The 22,672-nt window shown below is 37.0% G+C and overlaps 1 protein-coding gene across 1 annotated transcript in view; it reads right to left on the bottom strand.

Annotated features, from left to right (window-relative positions):
* The window catches only part of TPH2 (tryptophan hydroxylase 2), a 92,241-nt gene extending 83,146 nt beyond the window's left edge, over nucleotides 1-9,095 (bottom strand). Inside the window, exons 1-4 of the mRNA XM_081309586.1 lie at nucleotides 8,850-9,095; nucleotides 6,046-6,198; nucleotides 3,291-3,474; nucleotides 3,082-3,182 (exon numbers count right to left, since the gene is read on the bottom strand). Of these exons, the coding sequence (XP_081165712.1) occupies nucleotides 3,082-3,182; nucleotides 3,291-3,474; nucleotides 6,046-6,198; nucleotides 8,850-8,954 (543 nt within the window). The 5' untranslated portion in view covers nucleotides 8,955-9,095. The remainder of the gene's footprint in view (nucleotides 1-3,081; nucleotides 3,183-3,290; nucleotides 3,475-6,045; nucleotides 6,199-8,849) is intronic.
* Nucleotides 9,096-22,672: the final 13,577 nt, after the last annotated feature.

The raw sequence follows: 22,672 nt of genomic DNA, 5'->3' as shown, positions 1-22,672 counted from the left end.
CAGCATCATAATCTGCTGGGCTTCCAGAAGAATCTCAACTGTCTCTCCTCAGCAAACACCTGCACCTTTTCCAGGGACGCAAGAGAGAGATGTACTCATCATGCCTCATTAGCCTGGAGTGGCAGTGATTACGCACATGTTGTGGGCGAGCCAGAGCTTCCTGGATTGAACCATGACTGGCAAAGTAATCAGCACTGGCGATTACAGAGACATCGCATTCCTTGCCCATCCATTCTGAATTACAGTAGGGACAGTGTTACCAGATAAAATACAAGATGTCCAGGAAAATTTCAATTTTAGATAAACAACAAAATTTTTCCAATTTAACTGGGCATCATATATGTTTATTTGCAAAATATGGCAATCCTAGCACCCAGCAAATACCTGCTACACAACTCCCCCCCACCCCACCTTCAATTTAAATTGAAGGGAGCTCAAGATCCATCCTGAACCCTAAAGCACCCAGCTCAATTTACCAGCTGGCACTCAAGTAGCCATCCCAAATAGCTCAACCCTGGTGAGATATTAGAATCACCTGGAAAGCTTTAACTAGTACTTCAAACCTGGACATATTCCCAGAGATACTAACTTAAGCTCTCTAGGATGAGGCCCTGGCATCAGTACTTTAAAAAAATGTTAGCTCTTACATTTAGAGCTCATCAGAGCCGTCTCAGATCCACTTACATGCAGATGCCCGGGTCTTCCCTGAGAGTTCCCATTTGATGGGCTTCAGGTAATCCTCAATTTATTAGGAACATTTTAGAAGTGGACCTTGAACCACACTTTAAAAGACCTTCCCAGTCTAGATCCTGACTACTCAGTATGGTCCCCATCTCCCCGTCACAGTAGGGCTTGACTAGGAGCTCACTAGAAATGCCCAATTACCATCTGCATTTTTAAAAGTTCTCCTGATGATTCTTCCATGAAAGCTTAAGAGCCACTGATCTAGATATTTAACCATTTCTAGGGAACTCCACCCAGCAGCATGATATATTCCAAGCCCTTTTTGAACTAGCCCTGTTGCAAGGATCCCTGTGTCTATCTCAGAACTAAGATTATTCTCAAGACACAAAGGTACCTAGACAACTTTTTGTTGTCTTCATCAAATAATAGCTTAAAAACACACCAACTTATCAATATCAAAATTTGCATAATGAACATTTGGTGTGCTTATAAAAGAAATGCATGTGGTTAAAAAAAATGACAGGAGAGATAGGGGGTTTCTAAGTACTTGCAATCATTTCAAGTGGTTGCACAGAAAATAAGAGAAGGTATCATAAAAGTGAGCGTAATTAGGAGTAATGGAATAAAATTAAGCACAGGAAAATTTACTCTTAGTATTGGAATAATTTTTTTTTTTCTCAGCAAGGTCAGTACTTCCTGTGGTTCTTCCAGTAAAATGTCTAAACCCCTTTCTCCAGGTTGAGTAATTTTCAAACTAGACTAAAGGGAGCATTTGGAAATAGGTTATCAAAAAATCCTTTACTGTCCAGGCATTGATCTGGATGATTTAATACAGCATTTCCATTACTGGAATTAAGCATTTACTCTTGCCAAAATGCCTTCCAGTTGTTTTATTAACTAGAATTTTCAAACACCCCTTTGAGGTCAATAAGAATTTTATTTTCACTTTTACATAAAGAACTTGAGGCGCAGAGGTAGAGGGACTAGGCCAAGGTCATTCTGCACGATAACAGCTGGTGTCTGTGAAGCCCTGTCCTGCTAATCTCTTAAATCAGGCTTCTGAGTTAACTCTGACTCCTCAGGGACTGGGAGAAGGGGAAGATAACAAATGGATGATTATTAAAGGCACTCGTGAATTGTTTTCCAATGTTCAGGAGATTTACGTGGGAATTCTTGTAAATAGTCTGACATTTTAGTGTGTGCTGGTAAATATAACACAATGTGTCCTTGCATGAATTTAGCTTTTTAAAAACAATGTAATTGAATTAGATCCCTTTGATGGTTTGTTCAAGTGGTATATTTGAATTGGTCTGAATTGATGTATTATGCTAAATGACTGGCTAGTCTGAAAAATTCCCTAGGGGTGAAGTTTTCATAGTTTCCTTTAAAACAGCAGTTCTCAAACTTAAGTGTGGACTGGTTAAAACAAGTTCTCAGATGCTGCTGCTGCTTCTTCTGCTGGTACTATACCCTTATTTAGACACTGCATAGTGTGTGGTCATGCTTCAAACACCCCTTCCCCAGATGTTATCCATTTCAATAACATGAATATCTGTAAACTATTGCTTTCATAAAAAAAAAGGCTTCCTATAAGCAAGACTGATCTGCTTGGATCTCACCCTTTTATCTGCCCATTTTTAGACAAGGGAGACTAGAGAAGGAAAAAGTGTTTAAAATGAATAGGTGCATTGCTTACGTCTCTCAGTTCCAGGTCTCTTGTGTTAAATAAAAACTGATGTAAAGAGGGGAGGGGGAAGAATAATGGGAAATTCTTACCCCAGCATCATATTTCTTTAAAAATGGTCATTTTTATTGAAGTAGTGGAAAGAATGGTGGTAGATAGATTCAGGGTAGATGTGGGGAGAGATACATCCTCCATCTCAGCCTTATTTTAAAACTGTCTGCCTTTCCATTGAGACTGAAGTCAACCACATTACTCTGCTCCTAACTACCTCTAGTCAAGGAAAATGGCAAGAAGAATTTTATTCTCTCACTGAGCCCCATCACACCTAGTCCTCCCTAGTTTCCCAAAGGTGTGATCAATTTCAGTTCATCGTTTTTCCAAGGGTCACCATCTGCAAGTATATTTCAGGCTGTCTAATTCCACAGAAATATTCTCCAGGGTATAGAATCTCCTCCTCTATGCAACCCTTTTAAAAAATAAATGCTATGTGAAAATGCCATCTTTCTAACCTGCTTACAACTAACACATGTGTATAGGGAAGCTTTATCCTTTATCCTTTGAAGGTCTGTTCTCAGTTTTGGGGAATGAATAATAAATTGCTCTGCAATAAAGTATTACAATGTGATGAAACATGGCACAGGCTCCTCCCCCTTCCCCAGCACCTGGGCGGATCTGGAAAAGCATGTGTGAAAGTTCTTTTACCAGACACTTACTGGGTGGTCAGCGTCAAGCTCGGTACCATACATAAGAACTCTGTGAGAACATCTGTCTAACTCAGAGATCTTCCGGGGGAACCACAGTACATCCTCTAGCTCTGTTGAAAACACAGTACAGATTCAAAATTTAGCTCACAGATTGCATTTTGCCCTTTGCAACATTTGTCAGAGTGCAAAATCACCCAACAAGCAAAACCCTCCCTTGCCTTCTTCCTCTGTCCAAATGTTCTCTGGTGGATTCAGCGTTACAATGGTGGTTTGAAATTTCAGCAACTGTATGAGCTCATCAAATTCTGTTTTGCCACACTCACAGTCCACGAAGATTTCAACCTCAGAACTTCTTCGCCGGGATCTCCTGGATTCAATGTGGACCATGTTGACATGTTTTTCCTGTTACATAAGAAATATCTCCAAGTCACAATTAGGTCACAGTAAAAGGAATGCTTTCCTTGTTTGATTCTGAAGCAACAAAGTATCAAATATCCACAACAAAGGAAAAGACGATTTTCTTATTCTTTGACTAACATATGAATATTTTTCTAACTATTATTTCTATTAGTAAGAGACCTGCATAGTTATGCCTCTGTGTAGTTTGTCCAGTCTCATTAAAAATGAAGAGAACATTTAAGATATATAAAGGGCCATATAAAATATCTAATAATTATGAGCATCACTGTTTCCCAGAGTGGTTCACATCCCACTGGTGGTGCATGATTATTTTGGGAAAATTTTTGTCTATTACATTATCATCTAATCCCAAAATTTTTATCTTGTATTTTTATATGTTTCTGAAAAACAACTAAAACCCAAACTCCTGATTTTATAGTGCTATAAAGCCTCCTTTTGAAATAAAGTTTTAAAATAACCTTTTAAATAAATCTTTTTTAAAAAAAAGTAATACAAATGGCAGGCAGAAAGGGGAAGGTTGTATGAAAATGCCTGAGGTGTGGGAAATACTAGCCAAAGCATAGCCAAATTGAAGGAAAAGAACAAAAAGCACAAAAAGAGGATCTGTGAGAGCAAAAGAAAAACAAATATTTACCACAGGAGGCAAAACAAAAGGTAAAATAAGCTGGGCCCAATGATACACGCCTGTAATTCCAGATGTTTGGGAGGCCAAGGCAGGATGATCACAAGTTCAAAGCCAGCCTCAGCAACTTAGTGAGGCCCTTAGCAACTTAGTGAAACCCTGTCGCTAAATAAAATATTTTTAAAAGAGCTGGGGATGTGGCTCAGTGGCTAAAAACTCCTGGGTTCAATTCCTGGTATCACAAAAAAAAAAAAAAAGGATAATCATCATCATCATCATCATCACTCCCAAATAGTATTACTAATAACTGTTATCTTTTGGCAATCTCCAGGCCAGCTTTATTCAACTATCACTCTGAGATAGATGGATTTCTTTACAATAAGGTGAAAGGGAAAATAGTAATTCCATGCTTAAAAATCAGGTTTGAATTTCCCCAGTGATATACACTTCTTTTCCCTTTAATTAATTGAAGACTAGGTTCTCCTCTCCATCCCAACCCACAAACAATAAGCAATACATCCCCATCACTCCAGATGGTACACCCTGATTATCAGTACAATTCCTGGATGAGCTCAGAATTTTCCGCATAGGAGCAGGATAAGTAGCTTTCAGTGCCAGAATTGGATCAGACAGAGTCTTCTCCTGTATAAAGAAACAAGTCTTGTGGGAAACTGTTCAAATGGTTTTTTATTATTTTAATATTTAGAAAATAATGCTCTATTTTCTAAATTGCCTGATAATATAAATAAGATTAAGTTCAAGGTTCAAGAGATTTCACATACATTATATCACTTTGGACTTTTAATGTCCTTTGGTTGAAGCAGATATTTTTAGCCTTAGGGAACTGAGGTCCAGATGGGTTAAGTGGCTTAGCTAAGGCCCCATGACTAGCTGATGGCAGAGTGAAAACTCAGGCTGCTAACTCCTTCTCCAGGGATTTTTCCACTGTACCTAGCTGTCTAATTGAATTGGTTTTCCTTTGGGCACTGTATGGACACAGCCCGAGATGACATAATTATGTATAAAATACTATCCCAGATTTCCATTACCACTGTTTATGATACCTGATCCTTTCTTCAAGGTTAAAAGGGAACAAGGAAATGGCTGCCAAATCAGGCTGCTAATTCCTCGTCTATGATCATCATAGAAGTATGATAATGCCTCATATCTGTACACTTTACAAAGCACTTTCACTCATATTATTTCATCCCAACAATCCAGTCATTTGGGAATTATAACTGCTACTTTACCAATAAAGAAATTGCACTCAGGTAGCAGTTCGTGATTAGCCAAACCAGGAGAACACAGGTCTGAATCCCCTGACTGCAGCTCCAACTATCTTTTCTCTGCACAGCAGCCCCAAGGCATCAAGGCAGCTAGGCTTCTTATCTCACAGCTCTAATCAACAGCCAGTGTCCCCAGAGGAAATGCATTTGTAAGGGAGCATGTTTACTAATGGTTGGAGAATCCATCCAGTGTACATTGGCAAGAAAGCAATAGCTCTTCTAGGTTTTCCTAGGTTTATCTCCACCCAGGCTCTTTCTTGGGGTCCCAAATCACAGATTTGGTGCAAATCAAACTTCACACTTATGTTTTTTAAAGATACCCCATTTGGTTCCTTTGGTATTTGCATTTCCAAGTGTGAGGTTCACTTTTTTAACTTGTGGATTTTCTCACCTGGCCATAGTCTTTAAGTTCCTAATAGGCTAATTCTGAATTAATTTAATTAATAAATCACAGTTCATGTAAGTGTGCTTCTTTCATTGTTTGGGAGATCAATTCCTCCTGTAGGGCCTCATGAAGTTTGGTTTCCTTTGAATCTCTTCCCACATTATCTGGAAATTGACTCAGTAATGTTTTGTAGCAAATGGCAGGTTTGTCACCAGAGACACAGTCATTTTAAAAGTTATGTGGTAATGTTTTATATTCACCTGAAAGAGCCTCAGTGCTTTCACCAATCCACCCACTTCGTTTTTCAAGGAGAAAATGACAGCTGTCTTGCCACTCTCGGCAGCAGTATTGCTTTTGCTGCTTCCCTTGTTGCCTTTCTTGTCGTCATTCTTGCTAGAGTTAGCTTTATTCAGCTTCAAGAAAGTACAAACACACACACACACACACACACACACACACACACACACACACACAATGTTAGGATTCCAGAGTTCTCTATCATCATTTTCCCACCCCAGCTAGATATCCCATTCATATGCCAGAAGCCCCACCAAACATTCAAACTCAAGGTGAAGTTGCCAGGGCACTAATAACTTTCATCTTTAAATATTGGTCTAATTTACTCAGGGATATTATTTTCCAGTACTCCAAGACAGCATGTAAAGTCTAGAGGTTGAAATAAAAGGGAGATCAGATTTGCTTCACTTTAATGGCAACAAAAATCTGACCATCATTAAGTATAAACTATCATGTATAAATAGTCCTTGCCTTTCTTTATCTAGGTTTATTTTACAGCACAAAATCTGGTCTTTTAGCCTAGTGGAATTATTCTTATAGAAACTGTATTGGTTGCTAAGCATAGCAAAACTAAGAACAAGTATGTATTTTTGACAATGGTATATTTAGCTTCAATTAAGTTTTTAAGACAAAATATACATTTAATCCTGAATAGGTCAGAACATGTACTGAAACTGATTGCTTTGTGCAATTAGATCCACATTGTCAATGTGAATTGTCATTGTAAATCTAAATACACATGGAAGAAGTTGAGCAAAGAGGCCATCTTTGTCAGAAGATGGTATATGAAAAGTGACTGTTACAATTCAGCCACAAATAAAAAGGAAAAGAAGAAAAAGGAAGGAAGGAAGAAAACTAGCTAGCTAACCATTAGAAGGAAACAGTGGAATCTAAGTATAAAGTCCCATTGGCTAAAGACAAAAATGAAAAATGCTAACAACTCAGATCATAATGTCATAAATGCAGAATAAAAAAGCTAGAAACTTTTCATGTAACAGACAATGAGAAACTGTGATGGTCTGTTTCATGTTCTTTATATGTGAATGCAGAGTTTGGTAAATAGAGAACTATCTCCCTGGAAAATGATGATATAATACAACCACACTCATCCATTGTGTCCTGATAAAACTGAGAAGTGTATATTTAATATGGAACCAACAGAACAGTGATTTGCCATTGTCTTCCTCTGACTTCTCTATTGGATTTATTTTCATACATTAATATTGCCTCACTAGATTTATATGTAATTAAAATGGATATTGTATTATTTATAACCTGAGGGAGTAGAATTTTATATAGACATTGATATTTGACAGCATGTTTAAAAACTCAAATGTCTTAGTACTCTCAACATCTGCCCCTTCCTCACAGTATAACACACAGTTCTCAGATATTTAAGTGCCTTTTTTAATATGAAAGGATCATACATTAACCATTACTCTGAGTATTCTTTGTTTTCCTTCTAGAAGTTCATTATAACTTCAAATTCCTCGATGTCATATCTCATCCAAATATTCAGATATTTAAATGTTAGAAAATCTATTTACATTTTTGGCCTCATTTTCGCAAATTGATTTAAATAGTTCTACACAAGTTGCTGTGATTACTTTTCAGCATTTTTACACGTAATAAGATACCAGTATGATGCATCCCTCTGGGACATATTTGAAGCTATAATATTAAAACATATTTTTCTATGACAAACTGAATTGGAATTGGCTGGTGAACACTGATGAGTTGAAATGTCATTTAGTATTTTTAATGATTAGGAACCTGGATATATTTTTATTTCACTGCTGTGAAATAAAAACTACTATTTTTATTAAATCCCATGATTGTTACCTCAAATCAGGATCTAAAATCCTGCAAATACTGTGTTTTTTTTGTTAACATTTTAAATATAAAAATTCCTTTAAATTCTCAAACAAGTGGAATACTGCTTACACAACTGCATCAATTAAAAATGGAGTAATGAGGGGCTGGGGATATAGCTCAATCAGTACAGTACTTGCCTAGCATGCACAAGGCCTGGGTTAAATCCCCAGCACCACCAAAGAAAAAAAAATGAAGTAATGAGCCAAGCATGGTGGTCCACAACTGTAATCCCAGCTATTCAGGAGGCTGAGGCAGAAGAATCAGAAGTTCAAGGTCAACTTGGGCAACTTAGTAAAACCCTGTCTCTAAAACAATATAAAGAGGGCTGGGGGTGTAGCTCAGTGGTCAAACACCCAGGGTTCAATCCCCAGTACTAAAAAAAAGAAAAAAAGAAAAAAAATGTGAGGCATTCAAGAAAACTTTTGAAACAAGTTTGATCTTTTTCTTATTCCAAAATCTTCACCTCCCTACAAACAATAATACAAAATATTAGTTCTGTGTTTAATGACTGGTTTTCATAGACTTGGAGTGGGTGTAGGAAACACTATAAGCTTCTGGAAACCATAGGAATCTATTTCATCTCCCTATTCCTCTCATAATAAATGGGCTTTCAAAATTCTACATACTTTTTTTGGTTATGGATTTGGGACATTGGTTCATACAAACTCTCCTTCTTAATGTTTAGGACACTTTCTACCTTGAGGAAAGAAAGTTTATTTAGCATGTAGCAATCAGTACATTTGCTTTACTTTATGAAGAGAAGAGGCAGACAAAAGAGAAGCAGAGAATTAAGGTGTGTATATTTACTCTACACCAGGTGTCCATATGATGAGGATAAGACTAGAGCATAGCCCTAGAAAACGCTCTTGAATGCCAGGTGTCCAGTACTCACTGTTAAGCTGCCAAGGAGCTGATGCTCTTCAGGCACCGCTGAATCCAAGGAAAACCCTCTTCTTGCCCAGTATTTACTGGAAAACATCATCATTGCCGGCTGCATGAATCCCGATGTATTTTTCTCAGCAGCAGGGGGAGCCTTCAGGGGCAATAGAAGCTCTGGTGGAGATGCAGGGAGGAAGGGACAAGAGCTTTTGCAGGCTGCTCAGAGTGCTGTCCAGAACCCTGGTGCTGAAGAGCAATGAGAATCCTCCCCTCCCCAGACTCCTTTATATGAGTGACTGAGAAGTGATGGAAAGCTGATTAGAAAGAAACTCATTTCTGGTTGCTGATGGCCACAGTTAGATTACATATTTGAAGCCTGGGGTTATCTGCTCATGATGTGATTTGTTTGTTTCATAGGTCGAGTAGATATTTGGGCGGAGGTGGTGGAGAACAATACATAAAGGGATGTTATTTGAACAAGGAAACAGCTGTCCCTTGATGTTAGCACTCATCTCTTAGCCTGCTGCTAGCAGGTTAGCCTCAGTCTTTAAGTAACTATGAATTCAAAGGTTCTGTGCTTTCATTCTAAAACTGAAGAAATAACTTAAGATCTACTGTTTATGTTAATATATTTTTTTCTAACCTGTGATGTTATGATTTTGTGTGTGCTTGTATGTGCAGTGGCTTTCATAAAAGGTACTGCTTCCTAATCCTCTCATCTCTGTACAGAGTGATGATCAGGCAACCTTATTGCAAAGAAAATGTGAGACTTTGATTTAGCCACCTGTAGATATAGCTCAAACACTAGCCCTAGAATATTCCTATCTGGAAATAAAAGGAAACTAAATACCTGTATAACAGTCATTCCTTTAATGCTTTTGATGGTCACTGAGTTTTTCCACTCCTCTTTTAACTAGATCAAATCCAGCAATTTGAAATGCATAGTCTAATCAATATTCTTACTAGTCAAATTCTAGAAAGAAGAAATTTTACCATGCCACAGAAAAACATTGCCAATCTCCTGAAAAAATGGAAAATTCTTAACCAACTGTGCTTGTTTGACTAAAAAACTAAACAAAATCTGGGGCTGCCACAGCTTATCAATAAAGAAAAAAAGATTAAAAATTTCAAAACAGGAGTTAATGAATTACTATTGACTAGGTTTTAATTGTTTCTGGATTCTTGGGGTATTTAATTATTATTTTCTCTAATTCTCAAAATGATTATTTGGCTTCTATTTCCTCAATAGATCAGCTAATAAGGGAAACAAGTTTAAGTTGAAGTAATGATCAAAATAATAGCTAAAATTACTAAGTGCTTAGTATTTCCCAATTTCTATTCTAAGAATTTTCTATATACTTTTGTAAGTCAAAACATGATTAATCATCACAACAATACTTAAAAGGTGGTCATTATTATTTCCATTTTATGTGTAGATAAACTGAGGCATGGAGAGTTTAGAACACTTAGCAAAGATTCACACAATTACTAACCAAAGCAGAATTCAAATTCAGCCATTCTGACTCCAAAAGCCATGCTCTCCACCACCACATTGTACAGTCTCTTGAGTACTAAACAAGACATGTTAACAAAAGTAGGTTCTACAGACCATACACAGATTATTTCAACTAGAACAGAGTTTGGGAAGATGTGTCATTTAATAAAATTTGTGTTAGGCATTGAAACTAAATTCTGGGAATACAAAGATGAATGAGAGGTACCTACCCTCAAGGAGATTACAGACTAGCTCAAAAAACATCTATGCAAATATACAAATGAAACAAAACATATTGTTAATATTAACAGCACATGGGACAGAGTACTCAATTCTACCTTAGAGGGATCAGAAGAGGGTTCTTGGAGAATCTAAGTTGAATCTTTAATTGTGAGTTTGTTTATTAGTCACAAGGAAATTGGAAATAGAAACGAAATGGTTCCATGCAAAGGGGACAACATAAGAAAATATAGAACCATTGTTGCTCAATAATGATGGTGTATAGGTATGATGAGGTAAGGATGACAAATGATGGGCTGGAGTTTTGGCTCAGTGGTAGAACACTTGCCTAGTACATGTGAGGCACTGGATTTGATCCTCAGCACCACATAAAAATAATTTTTAAAAAAGATATTATGTGCATCTACAACCAAAAACATATTTTAAAATTTTTTTATTTAAAAAAAGGACTCCGAATGAGACAAGGCTAAAGAGGAAAGCAGGGTCCTTCAATGACATCATATGGGCTTTGCACTTCACCTTTTCTGATATGTGAGGGTCACAACTGGAAGAGCCTTATGCATGAAAGTCACATAAGCATACTAATATTTTAGAAAAGTAGCACCTTGGAAGAAGATTTCAAGATTGAAGACAGAAACCACATAGGATTTAAAATAGTCTAGCCAAGATGACAACCTGGCTTAAGCCAATAATATAAAAGATGCAATGAAAAGAACCAGAGATATGAAAGGGTAAATTCCACAGGGCAATATCCTGTTTGTATGTGGGAGCCAGGGGAAAAGATATTAAAAGTCATTTATTGAAGACATTCATTGAAGATATTCAAGATTTAACTACTTTTTTCTCTCTTATAAAAGCAACTCAATTTATACTACAGAATTCCCCAAATGTTCACATACCCTTGGAATTGAGGAGGGGGATAAATGAAGGAGAATGAGCAACAGTCATTCAAAGTCTATGAAGCAGTCAGACAACTTTCAAAGCTTACAACAAAATTCTAGTAACCAATACAGTGTGGCAATGTCTAAGGACAGACATAAAGATAAATGGAATCAAACTGATAGTCTAGAAATAAACCCTATTGTTTATGATCAACACAATTTCAACAAAGTCTCAAAACAACTCAATGAGGGGGAAAGCAATTTTTTCAATTTTGGATATTCTGGGACAACTTTGGATATTCACATGAAAAATAATGAAGTTGAACGTCTTTCTACCTCACCTCACACCCAAAAATTAACTCAAAATGGATTATAGACACAAACATTTGAGGTAAAAGCACAAAACTCCTAGAAGAAAACATAGGAGTAAATCTTTGTGACCTTGGATTATGTCATAGATATGACACCCAAAACATAAGCACTCATAGGAAAAAAAAAGGCAAATAGAATTTCATTAAAACTTAAAAATTTTGTGCTTCAGGGTATACCATCAAGAAAGCAAGAAGACTACCCACACTATAGGAGAAATTTTGTATTTGTAAATCATATATCTTATAGAAGACAGTATCTAGAACCAACAATGAAAAAAGAGATCAATTTTTAAATAGGTAAAGGATTTATTTAGAAACTTCTCTAAATATATAGCCAATAGGCACAAGAAATAAAATGTTCTGTCATTAATCCCTAGAAAAAGGCAAATCAAAAAACACAATGAGACAGCACTTCAGACCCATTAGGATGGCTGAAATAAAAAATACAATGACAAGTACTGGTGAAGAAGCAGAAAATCTAGAACCCTCATACATTGTTGGTGGTGTTGAAAAATGGTTTGATTTGGACAATGGTTTGATGTTACTCAAAACACGATACACAAAGTTACCATATAACCCAGTAACTTACTCCAGGTCTTTATAAAATGATGTAGTTCCTCAGGAAAAAAAAAAGTCAGCAGTTCCTCAAAAAAGTTAAACCAAGAGTTACCACAGGGCACAGTCATACTACTATTCCAAGCTATACCCTGCAAAAAAAATGAAAATATGTATCCATACAAAAATTGCATATAAATATCCACTAAGCATTAATAATTACCACCTGATGAAAAGACAAAATATCACATCATAAATGGAATATTATTTGGCAATATAAAAGGAGCTGGCAGTTAATGTTTCAATGTAGATGAACCTTGAAAATGTGATTCTAAGTGGACTGGGGTTGTAGCTCAGTGGTAGAAACACTTGCCTTGCATGTGTGAGGCCCTGGGTTCAAACCTCAGCACCACATAAAAATTTTTTAACAATTTTAAAAACTCTAAAAAAAAGAAAATGTGATTCTAAGAAAAGAGGCCAGCCATAAAGACTATGTATTTTGATTTTGTTCATGTAAAGTGCTGTAAGATGTTAAAAAAAAAAAAATACTAAGTTAGTCATTGCCAAGAGTTGCAAGGAGGGAGAAAGTGGGGAATAGCTACTGATAGGTCACAGGGCTTCTTTAGAGAGTGATGAAATGTTCTAAAATTTGATATTGGTGATAGGTGCACAACCAAATGAATATACTAAATACCAACAAGTTGTACATTTTAAACAAGTTAATCTTATGGTATGCAAATACCACAAAATAAAGCTGTAACAGTTAACACCTTTTATTTACCTCTCCCAGATAGCCAAGCCACCTCCCCTTTTACCCCCCTAGCTCCAACCCCAGGTAGATAAATGGAGTTATGTTCTGGAAAGGGTAAAACAAAGGACCTCTAAAAGCACAGTTGAGAGCATGGGTACCATCCTGAAAAGAAAATGACTAAATAAATATATGTACTGGATTTTGAGATTCCTAAACCTCAGAAGGCAGAGAGCCAGATAAAGGGATAAGCCTTCTTTGAAGAATCTGACCATGCCAAGAGGAAAGACCTCAAAATACTTAGAACCCAAGATTGCATTCAGAGCTCTTTAACAGTGACAAGCCTCCATTTAAATATTTGGTAGAATATGAGGTTGGATTAGTTAAAATTACATAAAAAAAAATCAGCAAATAAAACCCTTGATAATAACTTCCAAAGAAAAATCAAAGGGCAAAAGAGGAACCTGTGTTATCTGAGAATTGCATTTACAAAGTCATAATAGTATCAGTACTAAATATTGACCTAAACAATATTATAACAACTATAACAACAATATGGTAAGATGGAAAGATAAGGAAGTAAGAATGTGATAGTCAGACAAAGGGAAGGAGACAAAGAGCTAAGCTCCCATCTTCCATGATGGAAAGTCAATGGTAATGCCTAAAACTGAAAATCAAAGTAGTAACAATACATACATCTGCAACATTGAGATACAGAAGTAAATAGCGAATGCATTTAAGGATTCCAACATGGCGGCGGGTGCGGAGAGATCAAGTCTCTGACCTCTTCAGCTGTGCGGGCATAGGGAGTCGTAAACAATCTAAATTCTGTTTGCTCAGGATCACTAGGCAATGCTGAGCTGACGTGGATCTCGGGTGAACAGTCTGGGCCTCTCAGAACACACACTGAGCCCGGATCGGCTGAATTCAAGCTCCCGTTCGCCTGCTTCCCGCAGACAAACAGCTGTGACTCAGCACTAATACATCCGGCTGAAACAACTGGTCAGCCCTTCTGATCCTACGGAGGTAAATGCCAACCAAGCCTTCATAGGTAGTGGCCACAGGTTTGAAACGGGGCTTGGGAGAGACAGTAAGGACCCACCCGTTGCATTGGTCACCCAGCAAAGGGAAACGAACTATCGCCATTTGCAAGAGATACCACCATGGCAGAGAACTGACGTCACCAGACTGCGGCGGAGGAGATAACTTCATTGAAACCTGTGGCTACAGGTGTGTAATTCCCTAGCCTTCCCTCTCCACACATTGGGGAAACCTTAAGGGCCCCTCCCAGCTCTCCCGTGAGCGCGATAGCCAGACTGAGGGAATCAGACGTGGCGCGGGACCCGTGGCACAGGACTCCCGGTTACCGCTCCCACCAGTGCTGACAACTGAGGTCTCTTGCACCAGCTACCACGGGCGTGGCTACCGGAGGGCAAGTAAAATTCGCTGAGGATTCTCAGCCCCAAGCTCTACAAACTTAGGGTCTGAGGGAATGGCAAACAGGGAGAGTGTGCCCAGTCGTTCATGAAAACAGGGCTCCCGGGAGCAGCAGACCTGGCGTGTAGCCAGTATTGTGGTGAGCGGCACCCGTGAGAGGGGCCTGGCTAGAGGAAAAGTGGGGAAGTGACTAGACACAAGAGGAAGCCCTAGGCACTCAGGATTGGAGACTCGCCCAGTCTGGGAGGAGGAGCTGCTGCACAGTGATTGGTTCCCACGTATTGACAGGAGAAACTTGGCCTGGTGGGCATAGTGCCACCTACTGGAAGAGAAGTTAATCAAACTAAGACAGCATTTATTAGGTTTTTTTTTTCTCTTTTTTTTGATTTGGGTTTTTTCTTTCATTTTCATTTTTCTTTCTTGTTGTTTTTTAAATTTTCTTCCAATTTTTTAAAAAATTTTTTCTTCTAATTTTAATTTTTATTTTTTTATTATTTATTTATTTTTCTTTTTTTATTTGCTATTTTTTTCCTTCTTTTGTCTTTTCATTTCTTTTCAATTTTCTTATTCCCCCTTCCTTGAATTCTACCTGCTTACTCTCATTCTCTTTAGTGACTTCTCCCCTTCCCTTTGAATACCTTTCCTCCCAAGCATCAAATAAATTTACAGAAGTAAACAGTAACTCAGCAGTCAAACAGAACAAGAAGTAACATGAGCAACTTGAAAAAGCAAGGAAGAAAAGGAGTACAAACAATGCAGGACAGCCTAAATATTCAGGAGGACCTAGAGTCATCAGAAAAATGGTCATATAAAGAACTCAAGGAACACCTTAGACAGATGGAATGGAACCTTAAAGAGGATACGAGACAGCAAATTCAAGCAGCGAAAGAACACATTGAGAATGAATTACATAAACAGATAAAAGAAGAAGTTAAGCATCTTTATCAGGAGATAGAGATTATAAAAAATAATCAAACAATAATTCTAGAAATGAAGGAAACAATAAACCAAATTAAAAACTCAATTGAGAGTATCACTAACAGAGTGGAGCAAGTAGAAGCCAGAACGTCAGATAATGAAGACAAAATATATCATCTTGAAAAGAGTCTAGCCAACTCAGAAAGGCTGGTAAAAAATCACGAGAAAAACATCCAAGAGTTATGGGATAACATAAAAAAACCAAACTTACGAGTCATCGGGATAGAAGAAGGTACAGAGATTCAAACCAAGGGAATGAGTAACCTGCTGAATGAAATAATTACAGAAAACTTTCCAGAAATAAAAAAGGAAACAGATATACAAATTGAAGATGCATACAGGACACCAAGCACACAAAATCACAGTACACCAACGCCAAGACACATTGTTATGAAGATATTCAATATACAGAACAAAGAGAAAATATTAAAAGCTACAAGAGAAAGGAGGCAGATTACATTCAGGGTTAAACCAATAAGGTTAACAACGGATTTTTCATCACAGACGCTGAAAGCAAGGTGGTCATGGAACAATGTATTTCAAACACTGAAAGACAATGGATGCCAACCAAGAATTCTGTATCCAGCAAAATTAAGCTTCAGGTATGACAACGAAATAAAAATCTTTCATGATAAACAAAAATTAAAAGAATTTGCAGCCAGAAAACCAGCATTGCAAAGCATTTTGAGCAAAACACTACACGAGGAAGAAATGAAAAACAATAACCAAAACCATCAGTGGGAAGTGCCTCGGTAAAGACAGAGGGCAAGGGGAAAGATAATCACGGAGAAACAAACTAAATTTTTTAAAAAAAGGATAAATAATCAAACATGGCTGGAAGTACAAACCATATATCAATAGTAACTCTGAATGTTAATGGCTTAAACTCTCCAATAAAGCGACATAGGCTGGTATCATGGATTAAAAAAACAAATCCAACAATATGCTGCCTCCAGGAGACATATCTGATTGGAAAAGACATACACAGGCTGAAGGTGAAAGGATGGGAAAAAATATACCACACACACGGTCCTCGTAAGCAAGCAGGGGTGGCCATCCTCATATCGAATAAAATCGACTTCAAGACTAAGTTAATCAAAAGGGATAAGGAAGGACATTATATACTGTTAAAAGGAACCATTGACCAACAAGACATAACAATTATCAATATTTATGCACCAAATAATGGCGCTGCGACGGTCATAAAACAAATTCTCCTCAAGTTCAAGAATCAAATAGACCACAACACAATAATTATGGGTGACTTCAACACACCTCTCTCACCATTGGACAGATCCTCCAAACAAAAGTTGAATAAAGAAACTACAGAACTCAATACCACAATCAATAACCTAGACTTAACTGACATATATAGAATATATCAACCATCATCAAATGGATATACTTTTTTCTCAGCAGCACATGGATCCTTCTCAAAAATAGACCATATATTATGCCATAGGGCAACCCTCAGTAAATATAAAGGGGTGGAGATAATACCATGCATTTTATCTGATCATAATGGAATGAAACTGGAAATCAATGATAAAAGAAGGAAGGAAAAATCCTACATCACATGGAAAATGAACAATATGTTACTGAATGATCAATGGGTTACAGAAGACATAAAGGAGGAAATCAAAAAATTCTTAGAGATAAATGAAAATACAGACACAACATATCGGAATCTATGGGACACAATGAAAGCAGTTTTAAGAGGAAAATTCATCGCCTGGAGGTCAATTCCTCAAAAAAAGAAAAAATCAAGAAATAAATGAGCTCACACTTCATCTCAAAGCCCTAGAAAAGGAAGAGCAAAACAACAGCAAATGTAGCAGAAGGCAAGAAATAATTAAAATCAGAGCGGAAATCAATGAAATTGAAACAAAAGAAACTATTGAAAAAATTAACAAAACTAAAAGTTGGTTCTTCGAAAAAATAAATAAGATCGACAGACCTTTAGCCATGCTAACAAAGAGAAGAAGACAGAGAACTCAAATTACTAACATACGGGATGAAAAAGGCAATATCACAACAGATGCTACAGAAATACAGAAGACAATTAGAAATTATTTTGAAAACCTATATTCCAATAAATAGAAGATAGTGAAGATATCGATAAATTTCTTAAGTCATATGATTTGCCCAGACTGAGTCAGGAGGATACACACAATTTGAACAGACCAAGATCAATGGATGAAATTGAAGAAGCAATCAAAAGACTACCAACTAAGAAAAGCCCAGGACCGGATGGGTATACAGTGGAGTTTTACAAAACCTTTAAAGAAGAATTAATACCAATACTTTTCAAGTTATTTCAGGAAATAGAAAAAGAGGGAGCTCTTCCAAATTCATTCTATGAGGCCAACATCACCCTGATTCCGAAACCAGACAAAGACACCTCAGAGAAAGAAACTACAGACCAATATCTCTAATGAACCTAGATGCAAAAATCCTCAATAAAATTCTGGCAAATCGAATACAAAAACACATCAAAAAAAATGTGCACCATGATCAAGTAGGATTCATCCCTGGGATGCAAGGATGGTTCAATATACGGAAATCAATAAATGTTATTCACCACATCAATAGACTTAAAGATAAGAACCATATGATCATCTCAATAGACGCAGAGAAAGCATTCGACAAAGTACAGCATCCCTTTATGTTCAAAACATTATAAAAACTAGGGATAACAGGAACCTACCTTGACATTGTAAAAGCTATCTATGCTAAGCCTCAGGCTAGCATCATTCTGAATGGAGAAAAGTTGAAGGCACTCCCTCTAAAATCTGGAACAAGACAGGGATGCCCTCTCTCACCACTTCTATTTAATTTAGTCCTTGAAATACTAGCCAGAGCAATTAGACAGACAAAAGAAATTAAAGGCATAAAAATAGGAAAAGAAGAACTTAAATTATCACTATTTGCGGATGACGATTCTAATACCTAGCAGACCCAAAAGGGTCTACAAAGAAACTACTAGAATAAATGAATTCAGCAAAGTGGCAGGATACAGAAGTAAATAGCAAAATAATCATCCCAAAGTTAGAAATCTTGCCACTGAAGGGTGAACAGAAAAAAAAGGGAGTTTCTTATATAACAAGAAATCTTGTAGTAATCCTATGCACATGTAACAGTGATTATAAATATATAAACTAAAAATAAATTGTACTGCATAGTTGGACATTGGTTTTAATAAACCTGATTTTAAATCTTGCTTTGCCATCTGCCTCATTGTGCTTAAGAAGGACAAATTAGGGGCTGGGACTGTAGCTCAGTGGTTAAAGTGCTTGCCTTACACGTGTGAGGCACTGGGTTCGATCCTCAGCACCACATAAAAATATTGTGTGTCCACCTACAACTAAAAAAAATAAAATAAAAAAAGGACAAATTCCCATTTCTCAGCCTTCATTTCTGTAATGTAAGGGTAAGAATACCTATATCTTATGGGGCTGATTAAATTGAATGTGTGCACAGTGCTCCACGTGGGAGCTGGCAGTTAATGCATGCTCAAAGTGCCACACTGACCCTGAAACCATAGTAAAACAAAATTAGGCATTGGTTTGAAATCTTCGTCACAAAATGAAGAGATGTGGATACCTGGGATTTAATGAGGTGATTGTCCTCATAATCCAGACAAACAGGAAGTCAACAGTCATAATGTGAACTGACAGAATTGGCTTCGATCAAGCAGTTAAAGACACCAGGAAGTGAGAAAGGGAGGGGGATATTGTCAAATAAAGAAATCTCCAGGAAATCCTATAGGTGGAAGAGGGACATGTGGTTATGAATGGCCATGATGGTGAGCAGCTGAGATCCCAGAGAACCACAAAATTAGGCAAGTTTTATCTTAAAGATGCCAATTGTTCTCAGCATAGATATTTGTTGTGATAGAGAATAGTAGTAAAAACAAGAGAAATACTATAAGCCACCCTAAACCACCTGGAACCTGAAGTGCATCCTGGGAAGCAGCAGAATACAGGAACAGAGAAAAAGTGATGTAAATAAACTGAGAGAATGAAGGAAATGCTGAACATCTGTGACCCACAGTTACAACAATCTAGCTTTCCCTCCCTACTAGTTGCCATTATGTAGATGGGTCCTCAGGGACTCGCCTTACTACGCTGGCCAAATAAGAAGGAACCTTTAAATCCACTGTCATCAAGGGAAGGATAAGCTTCAGAGGTGCAAAGAAATGTGTTTGGGGAAAAAGATAAAAGGACAGACAGACCTAAAGGGAGAATTTGCTTGGTATCCCCAATGTGAATGGAGAAAGCAGGTGAGAAACTATTAAATAGGGGGGAGGGGCTGGGGTTGTGGCTCAGTGGTAGAGCATTTGGCTAGCATGTGTAAGGCACTGGGTTCGATTCTCAGAACCACATATAAACATATGAATAAAATGAAGGTCCATCAACGTCTAAGAAATTGAAAAAATAGAGGGGATGTGAGGATATGGAGATATTTGAAAGGGAAGCTACACTGATTATTTGAGATCTGGATTTAATAAAAAGTCTGATTTCCTTGAATAACTTGTCTTGTTTTAAGCCATCATTTCAGTCTACCACGTGTGTGTCACAAGCAGGTTTGGTATGTATGCCTTCTATGCTTAAACCTATGTTGAACAAGGAAAGAGAAACCTAATGATCAGTTTAGCTGGAAGTCTTTTTCCATTGATACTGATTCCTACAACTTGGGAATCAATAGAATCAAACACTTTAGGCATATATACTTTATGTTCCTTGGCAGTTGCAGTTCAACATTATTAACATTCACTTTTAATTTCTCTATTATAACCACATATTATAATAAAATAATTTATGCCCTATTTCCCATGATTTGGTATTAATTTATTAATAACAGGAAATTACTCACTTTTAGGAAACTCAAGCAGGCTTCCATATACCATCATTTCCACTTCAAGATATTCACAAGCCAACCTTACATACAACCTTAATGAAATATTTGCCTATTTTGGCACTTTATCTACAAGTGGGTTTAAAAATTAAGGCAGCATTGTGGAGAATGAAAAAGGTCTTAAGTTCTTTTGGGACATTAGAAAACCCCTCTCTCCTGAACTTCAGTAAAAAGTCTTCATAAGATTATTAGTCCATCATATTAAAAAAAAAAAAAGAGTTTATTAGGCTAGGCATGGTGGCACACGCCTGTAATCCCAGTGGCTCAGGAAGCTGAGACAGGAGAATTGAGAGTTCAAAGCCAGCCTCAGCAAAAGCAAGGTGCTAAGCAACTCAGTGAGACCCTGTCTCTAAATAAAATACAAAATAGGGCTGGGGATGTGGCTCAGTGGTCGAGTGTCCAAGTTCAACCCCTGGTACCAAAAAAAAAAAAAAGATTACTAGTCCATCTTGTTTAACAAGAAATGTGCTTGTACTCACATGAAAAATTCCAAACTATACTATACTCAAGTGTTTCCACCATTTCCATTTACAACAAATGAAGGTGTCTACTGACACAAAGGAAACAATGTATTTATTCCTGTTGATCACACTTGAATACTGAATCAACTACCATTTTGAGGGGGGAAAGTATAAATATAAAGTGAACTTGAACTTTACATGAAGGTTATATCAATCATCCAGATCTGGACCGTATAACTGGAAATCAAGTCAAGAAGGCCAATATGGTATTAGTCTGACTGAAGTGCAAATTTATTTAAAGCATAACTCAAAACAGCTGCCTATAACCTTAGGTTTCGATTTGTTCCCTAGTAAAATGCTCATTGTCAAATAGACATTGTAATGCCCCATACTACTAAAAATGCTTCATGTAGACACATATAGGTTATCAGGTTTATTTTGTGATTATATACTATACTGACCAAAGTGGGCCCAAGAATAAGACTTCATTAATAAGCAAAATGTGAAAATGTGATATACTTGTGTTCTCATCATGTTTTTATAACAACCTTTGCAAAGGGAGAATAAAGAAGACAAACATATTTAGCCCAGTTTGAAGATAAAAGTGAAGCACAAAGGACACTGATTTATGTTGGGGCCAGTGAGGCAGTAGCAAAGGTGAAACAGAACACAACTTCAAATTTGAAATCAAAATGACCCCAGTCATAAGGAAACTAACCAACAGGTACCCCAAGGCTGTATCAGCAGGATGGGGTGTTTGGGGAGGAAAACCACACAACTTTAAGACAAAAAGATGGTCTGTGGTGGTTGCCATCAGGTAATGATAATGACAACACTTTATTAGTGGTTAATCATGCTAGGACCATGTAAAACATTTTATTTGTATCCATTTACTCCTCACCATTGAGGTAGGCATTGTCACCACCTACAGATGAGATTATGTGCACAAAATAAGAGGCCAGCTCAAATTCAAGACTGACTCCAAAACCTACACTCTTACCCCAATAGTCTGCCCTTTCTGTATCACATGCATAAACACAGTGGATATTTTCCAGTATGAACAATCCAATTTGACTAAATTTTCTGTCATCTGACCTACAGGACAAACTACAATTTTTTGACTTACAGGAGAAATTTTAAGTCTTTTGCAAGAATATAAAGCAATTAATAAATAAAATTTTTAAAAAATTATATAAAACACTTTATGAGGTGGCCTAAGCATCACACTCTACCAGGAAGCAATCTTAAACTTGAGAAAACAAGCATCTAAAACAAGTTATACTATTTGTCCAGAAGTACCATCTGCCAACAAAACTCACATTACCTGTGTTTACACAGATATGAAACTCCTAAATTGTGACCAGAAAACTTCAGGTGATAGACAAATAAGAAAACAAGAAGAAAAATAAGGTATGTAAAACTTCTAAGGATCTGCCATCAAAACTAATTGGTGGGGCTGGGGTTGTAGCCCAGTAGTAGAGCATTGGCTTAGCATGTGTGAGGTACTGGATTAGGTCCTCAGCACCACATAAAAATAAACAAACAAATAAATAAATAAAAGTATTGTGTCTGAATACAACTAAAAAAAGATATTTAAAAAAAAGTTGGCTGCATATTTTATTCCTTAAATTCCTTTCCTAAAGAGATGTGCCACTGCGAAACTAAACTCTTACATTCTGTAAGCTATAGTTAATAAAGCCCTTCTCTAGTATGTGATGGGTTTCTTATGTTTTATTTTGAACTTGGGGGCACT

The sequence above is a fragment of the Spermophilus citellus genome (assembly GCF_964194105.1).
Source record: "Spermophilus citellus genome assembly, chromosome: 10".
NCBI classification, from domain to species: Eukaryota; Metazoa; Chordata; class Mammalia; order Rodentia; family Sciuridae; genus Spermophilus; species Spermophilus citellus.
This window is presented reverse-complemented; position numbering and strand designations above follow the sequence as displayed.